General features: G+C 35.6%; 1 protein-coding gene across 1 annotated transcript; it reads left to right on the forward strand.

Annotated features, from left to right (window-relative positions):
- The first annotated feature begins 248 nt into the window (after positions 1-248).
- Positions 249-866, forward strand: LOC114316382 (pectinesterase inhibitor 11). The gene has a single exon (XM_028263032.2). The coding sequence runs from the start codon at positions 249-251 to the stop codon at positions 864-866; it is 618 nt and encodes a 205-aa protein (XP_028118833.2).
- Positions 867-11341: the final 10475 nt, after the last annotated feature.

Raw genomic sequence — 11341 nt, forward strand, 5'->3', positions numbered from 1 at the left:
TGTGGCTGCTGCCGCATTTGACAGCGTAATATATGTTCATATTACACATTCCCAATTCATAAACAACTCATTTCTTTATTCATCAAAACAACTAACTCTCTCTCTCTCTCTCGCTCTCTCCCTCTCTCCCCTAAACTAACAAACCTGACAGTTGCTCTATAAATAATCTAATCTCGTCCAAAACACATTCACCAATACATATCTCTAGTGAGAGAAGAAGAACAAAAAGGAAAAGAAACAGAGGAAACATGGAAGCTCACAGTCTCCCAAACCCATGTTCCTTCCATGTTCTCACATTCCTTTTCACCATTTTTCTATTCATCTCCCACCACACCCAACCAGTCTCAGCCTCCACCACCACCACCAATCAAGCCAACACAAACTTTATCAGTGCCGCCTGCAACACCACCACATACCCACCACTTTGCTTCAAAACCTTCTCTCCCTATGCCGCCGTTGTTCAAACCAACCCCTGGAAGCTCAGCAACGCCGCCCTCAACGTCACCCTAAGAGCCGCCAAGAGCACGTCTACACTGCTGTCGAAGCTTGCTCTACAGAATGGCCTCACTCCCAGAGACGTAGCTGTCGTAAAGGCCTGCATAGAGAACATAAAAAGCAGCATTGATGAGCTCAACCAATCTATTCAAGCAATGGGAACTTTAGGTAGTAGCACTGACAAGCTGTTTCAGATGGATAGTATCAAGACTTGGATGAGTGCCGCTATCACTGATGAGACTACTTGTACAGATGGATTTTATGACAGCATAGTGAGTCCCAGTGTGAAGAACACAATCAGCAAAAGCGTTTTGAATTTCAACAGACTTACTAGTATTGCTTTGGCTCTCATCAACCACCTCGTTTATTAAGTATGAAACAGTAAAATAGTGTTTGATTGCTGAAATGATTTTTATTTTTGGTTGAAATTTTCGTTGTGATATTTGGTTCCGTAAAAGGAAAAGAAGTATATATTCCAAATGAAATTGTGATTTACTAACTAGTACAATGCCCATTCGATTGAGAGGTCAAGCAATAATTACTCCATTCCTACCGCAAATCATCCTTAAGATAAACGAAATGAATTCCTCACTTATATTACTATATTAATAAGTTTCTTTTTAGAGTGATGTGTACCAATTAGATAATATTATCTGCCACCAATATTAAGTGATGAAACTTACATATAATCTTGTGTCTTAATTAGTGTGTGTTGGTATACAAATTAATATTTCTAGCACTACTCATCTTTTTTTTTTTCTTTTTCTTTTTTGTTTTTAAAAAAAAAAAAATTCAATGATACTGAGTTTCTTGTAAATTAAATGAAAACATGTTCTCATGGCTTGACTTTTGGAAGATCCATACATTCATGAATCATGATTCTCCATAGGATTCTTTACTTTCATTGAATCATTTCACAGTTTTATACATACACTAAAATAAATAAAAATTTTGAGAACTAAACTTTTCATCTTCAAAAGTAAAAATTTTGTTACAAAACTTTAGAAAATTAATTTTTATTGTCATGGAAGTTGTCACTGAAACACCAATCCAAAAAGTCAAAAAATGATATTTAATGACCAAATTTTTAAAAAATGTTATTAATATATATACTTTTTGGGAACCAAAAAAAAAAAAAACTTTTTGACACGAATTTTGGTTCCAGCAATATAATATTTTATCACTAAATATCAATTTTCGTCGCAAAATAATAATAATAATACTTTTAACAATAAAAATATTTTATCCATAAAAATGATTCCCGATTTGCACCGTGACAATTACCACGATATCACCCATTTTAATTTGTTACCAAACAGGGCTACAGGGGCTTGAAAATCTTCTGTCCTCAACCTCAATCCCAATTGCCTGTCCCTTTGCTATTATAATAACACGTGCATTTTAATTAAAAAAAATATTACAACTCTGTTAACCATTCCATCTTTCTATCTCTTCGCTTCTACCCCCGACTCATTACTCGTCCACTTCCATTTATTGGCCCCTTCAACTAATCCTCATCATACTCGTTGGGATAGGCTCTCTTTCATAGCCCATTTCTCTATATTTTTTTGCATTTTATTTATTTATTTATAGGGTTTAATTATAAATCTGCATCAATAATCCAAATCGTCTACTTTATAAATATCGCAGTAAAGGTTATTCATGTAACTATAAACATATGAATAAATATCATTTTATTTTAAAAAATAAATGTTCTTAAGTATTGAAAAAAATGATTTTATGATGACGTTTAATGTGAAATTAAAGTGGATCCCAATCATCGGTTTGTTGGAATAGTTCATCTTGAATTCTTCAGTTGGTGGTGTTCAAGTCTTCAAAACTTGGTAATGATCTTGTCTATGTAGAACATAAATTTGGTGCTTCAAATCGCATAACTTAGTCGCTTTCCTAAAGACAATATTTGCATCCACCAAAAGGTGTGTAGAGGGTTAAAACAAATTCGCCTCCAAGATACAATAAAGCCTAATCTAAGGATCAAGTCGACCAGTGTTTGCACTGACGATAGTAGATCAGAATACTTTTGATATAATCAAGAAAACCAAGACATTGATAATCAAGTTTGTAGAATTTGATTAATAGTAAGAAAATCAGAAGCTTGCTTAAAAAATACTTGATCGAAAACCCTAAATCAAGAGAGACAGAGAGAGAGAGAGAGAGAGAGAATTGCATAAATGCTTTTTATATTTTTAGATGGATTGAAATGGCTGATTTCGCAGCCTATTTATAGGTCTTAATATATCTGATCGAATGGTCATGTCCCTTGATCGCATCCAATCAGATCTGACTGTTGGATTGGCGATTTATGGTGCAGATCATTTTCACACCGAATAGATGCCTTGATTGATCACACCTGATCATGATCGGGTGCAATCTCATTCGTAAGATCGCGCATATCTCTAATCAACAACCATGATGAAACTGCTTTAGATCGGATACACAACCGTTTGATCGGTTGGTTAACTCATTGCCAATGGACATCACATCACTACCATGCGGAGCTAACTGTATTCACGTCACCCATGCCATGTTGGATCTACTTCATCGCTCCAACCTGTCTGATGTAAATAGAAAAGCACCCTCATGGTGCCTTGCACTGATACGTCTGCGCCAAGTGCAAACTGTGCAATCAAACGCCACATAGCCCACTGCCTACGCCACGTGCACACGTGTGCATGTGCATATGTGTGTGCGGATGGTGTGAAGCACCATCCTATAGTGTGAGTGCATGCACAGTAGTATCTATTCCACAATTCCATGTTCAAAGGAATATTCCATGTAACACTTTATTAAGTGCTCCATACTTTTCTTTCTTTCCAATGTGGGAGAAAGTCCCTGAACTTATTTCAAGCTTTTCAAAGAAAAATAAGAAAGGTTTTGAAAACACCCAAAAACTAAACAATAAATTTTGAAAACCCATTTTAAAAATTTACCAACATTCCCTCGCCATGTTAAAAATACCAGATGATGATTCTTAGTTCACTTGGCAGCCTTATGCATTGGTGAAGATATCTTACAATTTGAATCATTCACTTAGTGAAGACACTTCAATGTGTTTATTTATTATATCGGAATCAAATCTGCAATTTATTATTTGTTTATTTATTTAATATATATGTATATATTTATTTTGTGCTGAATTTGCAAATTCTGACTGTACGGATGGCCTCAGAATGCGTCAGATAGTTGGAAAAGACTATTGGATTGCTGTGATCAGACTCCTGATGGTGTAATTATAGCGAAAATAGATCTAACGGCTTAGATCGATTGAGACTTTTGCTCCACAAATCTCTGGATAATTTCCCTTATGGCTTGGCAAAAATAAAAAATAAGGATAAATGGGGTCAACAAGACTTGAACCCCTGCTTTAGGAGAGAAAGAACACTGAAGCACTGCACCATGACAAAAACTTATGCTCGTATTTTGCACATTATATATTTAAACTTAATTGTTTGGCTATTATGAGATGTAACTTAGCCGCAATCCACCGAATAATTTGTTATGTTGGCCAACTCCAAGTTGTCTTCTCCAGCAACGATAGATGATTTTCTGGGCAAACTTCTATTAGCTCTTATGGCTTTGTTTTAGCTTCAATTAAGATGCAGTTTGTTGCGTTGGACTCGTCTCAATGAGTACTTCACGCTGGTATAACCAAAATTTGATTTTGACAGCTTCGTAAATTTCATTTTTCGGCACATGTGATCCGTTTCGCAACATTCGGCGGGCTTTGGTTACTTCTGGTTCCTCGGGTTGGTGGGTTTGGACTCTTTGAGCTGATGTGAATCCTGTGGTAGGTTCAGATGTGGATTTCGGTAAGCCGAGATGCTAGTTTCATGCCGAGATAGTAGTGCCGAGATTTTGGAAAGCAAATCGTGCCAATTCAGGTGGCAGTCGAATGATATGCATGCAAGTACTTTCAAGAAGTGTTGCCGAATAAGAAATGTGATTGAGCAATCTTGCCGAGTAATAAATGTTAGCCGAATAAGCAATATCGCGGTGTAGTGTTTTCGAATACTTGCCGAATAAGTTGCCAAATCCGAGATAATAGGCAGAGAACTAATAGTTGATAAGATGCCAAATGATATGCATGTGAGTACTTTCAAGAAGTGTTGCCGAATAAGAAATGTGATTTGAGCAATCCTGCCGAGTAATAAATGTTAACCGAATAAGCAATATCGCAGTGTAGTGTTTTCGAATACTTGCCGAATAAGTTGCCGAATCCGAGATAATATGTAGAGAACTAATAGTTGATAAGATGCCGAATGATATGCATGTGAGTACTTTCAAGAAGTGTTTCCGAATAAGAAATGTGATTTGAGCAATCCTGCCAAGTAATAAATGTTAGCTGAATAAGCAATATCGCGGTGTAATGTTTTCGAATACTAACCGAATAAGTTGCCGAAGCCTAGATAATATGTAGAGAACTAATAGTCGATAAGATGCCGAATGATATGCCGAATTTGCGGAGTTTGATAAGCAATGTTGCCGAATAGTAGCGTCGAACAATTTTGTACTTCCGAGAAGTGAATCATGAGATTTTTGCTGGAGGTGAATAAATTAATAATTGTAGTTGTTCCGAGAATGTCCAATGTTGTGGAGTGGACGTATGTGTGGCCGAGTAGGATTGCGGAGAAAGGTGGAAGAGATGCCGAGTAGCTTTGTATCTTTGCCGAGCAATCTTTTATGAGTTGTAATACTGTCAAAATGCACATACATGGGCTCAATAGGCGACTGATTCTTCAGAGTGGAGAAATTGTCAAGGCTTGCGAGATAAATTGTGGCTGAGATAGGTGGGTCGGCAACTATTTTGGCTTGCCGAAACACATTGTTCAGTAACTTAGTTTGAAACACTTGGTCGGCAATTCCTTTCGGTTGTGCCAGCCGGAATACTTGGCCGGCGACTTTAGCTTGGTGCTTTGGCAGAATATCACATCGATTGAATTGCATCGCCCACGAGATTCACATTAATTCAAATTTTGGATAGAAATTGCATACATTCATCGTCAGTGTGGTTGCTGAGGTGTCTTTGTACAGAGACAACATTGAAACCCATTTGATTCTTCTCAAAAGCACCTACAACTAACAAATGTTTCGCAATACATGTAATGTATAATATATAAATAAACTCTTAGACAGCCAATTCACAAGTTGCACTACTACAATTGGTTAACCTTGGTTCTTTAGAGAGAGAAAGTAATTAATTACCGAGCAATATGTTCGTTGAAAGGTTTCCCAGCAAGATCAACTAATAATATAATATTTTGACATGGGTGCATTCATACATATAGAAGCATAAATGAAAACAAGTCCTTTGGAAAATGATGGCTTTGTTATATATTTTGTCAACCAGTGCTATTTAGAGTCTGACATAATATTTTTTTTATCAATTCCTAGAGAGCGAAAACTTACAACCCATAATGTTGTGACATATATATATATATATATATATTTATATTTTATCTATGCTCATGCTTTTTGGGTTTGATTAAAAAACTAATATACACACATATACGTAGACTAGATGTGAGAACCCGAATATAAAAATTAAGTAAATAATTAAATAATAATATTACAATCTCAAATATTTTGGTAGTGAATTCTAAGGTGCAAATTAAATATTATTGGAGGATCTTTTAATTAATTTTAAACTTAAAATAAATTTGTAGTGAAAGCATTTAATTTAGAGACAAGATTTATTATAAAAATATATATATAGAGAGAGAGAGAGGAGGGTGTGACTTCAACTCTAGACCACAAGGTTAATATATAAGACTCTTACCATTTGAGTTGCATATAACTTATATATATGTTTTGTATATTTATCTATTTATTTGACCTATGTGTGCCCACCACTAGTATAAAATAAAATAAATACAAACCCTACTCTATTATTTGTTCACCACATAGGGCAACAACACAGCAGACACGGGAGAGGGTTTGAGAGAAAGAAAAAAAGAAGAAGATGTTGCAATCAAAGAACTTTTGGGTGTGTTATGTTGTGTGTGATCATCAAAGGTTAGCCCTCCTAGGTTTTCTTCTCTTCTTTCTTTGTTGTTCATCCTTATTCTATAATTATTTTATTCATTCATGGAGAGGTTGTAGGTTTATGTATTTTGTATATATATGTATACACTCTTAAGAAATCTGAGGAGCTAAATTTATGTGTAAAGAATGGGTGTAATTCTTAGTTAAAAAATTCTGCACAGAATCGCAAACTTTAAAAATCAAGAAACCATATCAAACGGATGAATTTTAATCTGAAATTTTTACGGTAGATCAATTACATATTGAATTCAATATCTGATTTTTTTCATAATTTTTGGAAGTCAAAATCCATATAAATTGAGGTATTCAAATCTGTCCAGGAAACCAGTCCGAAATAGTAAATTCGGGAGTGTTGTTCTCTTTGGGTATAAATCCAAAAATTATCAAATTAGTGTCATTAGAACCGGTTACGAGTCTAGTTTCGTACGTTTTTGGCCTTACATTGATTGCTCTTGTATATTAAGAGAACCGTCAATTTCTTTAAAGTGCTGCAGAAAACAACCTGTTTGGATATAATAAATTGTAGATAATTATTTTGATAAGCAAATCAAGTGAAACCAATTGGGTTTGAAACTTAGGATATATTAGATCATATCTGGAGGTTATTGGAATTTTTTGAATAGCGTGGAGTGGGTTTTGTAATTTTCAAAGTTAGCGAATAGGTTGGGAAGGCTTGTTTGAAATTATGTTTTATCTTAAAGTCACAATTAATTAAGTTTTGACCGGAACCCATGTCTTGGGTGATTTTAAACCTTGAAGAACATGAACTTAGGTAATATTTAAGAGTAACAGTGAGTTGGGTTGAGCCGTGTTAGTGCGCTTTAGTTTGAGGTTACTTAGTTCCTATTTTTTTTAGTATTTTTAAATTAGTTGTGACGTGTAGTTTTTATACTTGGTCAGGGCACTAGTTGGACTTTTACACTCTATATGAGGATTATATTATTTCGTTTTCAGGTGAGTAGTTTCATGCTACATATTTTTATAAATGTTCACCTACCCTGAACTATTGAAAAATTAAATTGTTGTTTCATGACTAAACTGTTTTGATAAATTATTATATTATCAATTGAATCAAATTATTTCCGAAACATGTGTGAACTTGGCATACTGTAAACTATTTGTTTTGGTCTCATGTTTATAATGATGAACTACCATGTTTTGCGAAACTGATGTGTATTGATTATTGGGACCATGTGTGTATTTAGTCTAGGGAAATTATTCCACTGTGTGTGGTGACTCTGGCCACTAGGGAACAGATCCGGGTTGGGCCGTGATGACTCTAGTGCTCAACGATTGTAAGGAAAAGACCTTTAAAAATAACTAGGTGACCTTCAATCGGATCGTCTTTGAGAAAAGGCCCAGGTGCCACCCTGAGGATGACTCTTAGTTCGGTATTGGATCCAACGGGGCTTATAGCCTTGAGAACTGTGTGGCAGATTATTTGTTTTTCTTGGTACCCAGAAAATTATTGGTGTTCATGTTATAATCTGTTTTAAGTGAAAAATGTCATTTATCATGTTCTTGCGAGACATGAGTATTTTAAGCGTTGAACTGTGAAACCTTTTTTTTTGAAATAGATTGTATTTACCAAACTGTATGCCAATCTAGTTTTTGTGATGTATATCTTATTTTGGAATTGAACCATGTTTTCAAAACTATATTTACTATCCATGTTGCTACTCACTGAGCTATCAGCTGACTTAGTTGTTTACCATTTCCAGGTGTTAGAAGGACTTAGAGTGGACTCATGGCGTAGCGGGGACTCAATTGCATGGACCTCTAGGGCATTCCTTTAGTTTAAAGTGTTATGTCAAATTTGTGCATATTTATATTTATTCTTATCGAAGTTCATTTAGGATTATTTTTGATATGTGGGTTGTTTATATCCCATAAGTTTGGATGGTTTTTGATTACGGTTGATTTTGTCGTTTATAATTGTGACATGTCTGGATTGAGTTTTGGTTATTTATTATTGGACTATTGTTCAGTTGTTCAATGTGATTGGATTCGTGTTTAGGCTTACGAGTGCCTTAGGCTAAGTCCCTGTGGGCCACGGCCGGTCATGCCCGGATTTGGGGTGTGACACTAGAAATATACAAATAAATTCTTTCAAAGAGAAAAACAGCTTCCCTTATTCAGTGTAGGCCGACTTGCAACTGATCATGTAGTTGGAAACTTTTCTTAGCTTCATGATGTGCCGAATCACTTAGTCGGCATCTCTTTGAATTTGGCTTTGCTGAGAATGTGGTCGGCAAGACTGCATTATGCATGCAACACCTTTGATCTTTGGTTTTGTCGAGGTTTGGGTTGGCATCAACGGAAGCCATTAGAGAAAAAGTGAACCCAACTTGTGTACATGTGCATATATATGAAGAATCACCTTCAAGATATGCTTTGTGAAAAAAAAAAAAAAAATAGATAGACACATGTATTAATTTAGCCGAGCAGATGTGTTGACTTGCCGAAAAGATGTTCGTACCAATAAAGGTGTGAAACCCATTTTTAGAGAGAGAAAAACAGCTACTAACCTCATCTTGTTTTGACAACCTTTCTAAGCAATATTAATACTCAACAATGCTTTGATCAAATCTGTGAGCATAATAGATACATACATAGATGTGTATATATATATATATATATATATGTATACCTGAACTTTAGCAAAAAAACAAAATCAGAATGAAAGAAGCCAAAAACCCAGTTGTGGGCCGTATTACTTGGGATTGGTTTTGCTTTTGTAGAAAGTACACTGACCTCAAAGCAACCAGTATATGTTTACTTACAGCCGTATATTTTTTGTGTTCTTCGTTGATCTTATTCAGTCGTTCCCACAGACGGTGCCAATTGTGAGACCATGAAATATCCTCTCACATGGATGTTGTAGAGATCCAGCGAAGATAAGAGCTTTACCCTTGTAGATCTGCAATGAGGAACATAGTCGGTGCCACCCAACCGGGGTTGCTGGCCGGGAGTACTCCGATGATGAAGTTAGTCCTTAAATCAAGAAATAGTATATATGTATATTAGAAGGGGTGTGTGTGTGTGGTGGAGGGAGAACAGACATACCTTTCACTTGGGATGCCCCCCCTTTATATAGACGGGGGGTGTGATATTTATTTGGGCTAGACCTTTGTAGGCTTTGTTTGGGTTAGGCCCAATAAGCTAATACCTATAATTTTTTGGCTCCCATAATAGGTAAGCTTACTGAGTGTACCCCTACAATTTACAGTACCTTAACAACCTAGTTGTAAGCTTATTAAGAGTTTGTTAACTCATCCTGTTATTTTCACATTATAGGTACCAAGCACTTCAACCTTGGGATGAAAATGAAATAAAACTAAATGCTTGCAATCACGACATATGGTGTACTTGGGCTCATTGAACTCAAGACTTGATATTTCTTCAAGCGTTGAGTCGAGTTTTCACCAGGAGTGATTATGTTGAATGGGCTTAAGACGTATCCCTTTTGATGTTTTCCACACCAAATTCCCAACAAGTTCTTTTGTTAAGAGGTCAGCCAAGTTTTCACTTGAATTTACATAGCTAATGGTAATCACACCTTCTATGATTAACTACCTGACACAACTATGTCTCAGTCCTATATGTCTGGGACTTTCCATTATAGACATGGCTATAGGCCTGTGATAGAGTTGTTTCACTATCACAATGCAAAGATATTGGTGGCATAGGTTTTGGCCACATCTTAATCTTTAATAAAAGATTCCTTAGCCACAATACCTCTTTCCTAGAAGATGCCAATGTTATAAACTCTGATGCTATGGTTGAGTCTATTATGCATGTTTGCTTTTTAGAACCCCAGGAGATCGCTCCTCCTCCAAGAGTAAAATTCCAACCACTTGTGGATGAGTGATCTTCACGGTCAGTTATCCAACTGGCATCCATGAATCCTTCCAACATTGTTGGATAGCCATTATAGACTACTCCATAGTTTATTATTTTCCTCAGGTACCTAAGTACTCAGTTAACAGCTTGCCAATGCACACTATTGGGATCACTAGTGTATCTACTAAGTTTTCCCACTACAAATGCAATATCAGGTCTGTGTAAGTCATGGCATACATGAAGCTACCTATCACTCTTGAGTATTCTAGCTGATCAACAACTCTTCAAGTATTAGGATATAATTTCAAATTTGAATCAAAGGTGTAGACATGGGGGTACAGTTATACTGATTAAATTTCTTAAAATTTTTCTCAATCTTAATTCCCAAAATTACATCAACCAAACCCATATCTTTTATACTAAAGTTAGACAACAAGAAACTTTTAGTTCTTTCAATGATATCATTGTTAGTACCAAAAATAAGCATGCCATCTACATATAGGCATATGATACACCTCTACTGCCAATAAACTTACTATATACACACTTGTTAGATTAATGTATCATGAAACCATTTGATATTATTACTTTGTCAAATTTCTCATGCTACTGTTTTGGAACTTGTTTCAATCCATATAGTGACTTAATGAGTTCATACACTCTGTGTTCTTGGCCCTGTACAACAAAACCTTCTAGTTGTTGCACGTAGATTTCCTCATTAAACTCTCCATTTAGAAAAGTAGTCTTAACATCCATTTTGATGGATTTCAAGCTTGCAGATTGACACTAAGGCAATCAACACTCGAATGGTGATGATTCTGGCCACCGGAGCATATGTATCAAAATAATCGATACCCTCATTTTGAGTAAAGTCTTTAGTAACTAATATTGCCTTGAACTTGCCAATTGTTCCATAAACTTTCATTTTCCTTTCGAAAAT

This window comes from Camellia sinensis, chromosome 1, assembly GCF_055761805.1.
Source record: "Camellia sinensis isolate YWXY chromosome 1, ASM5576180v1, whole genome shotgun sequence".
In the NCBI taxonomy this organism is placed as follows: domain Eukaryota; kingdom Viridiplantae; phylum Streptophyta; class Magnoliopsida; order Ericales; family Theaceae; genus Camellia; species Camellia sinensis.

What these genes read in the sequence shown, in the direction of transcription:
- LOC114316382 (XM_028263032.2), top strand. Translation starts at nt 249, where the DNA reads ATGGAAGCTCACAGTCTCCCAAACCCATGTTCCTTCCATGTTCTCACA.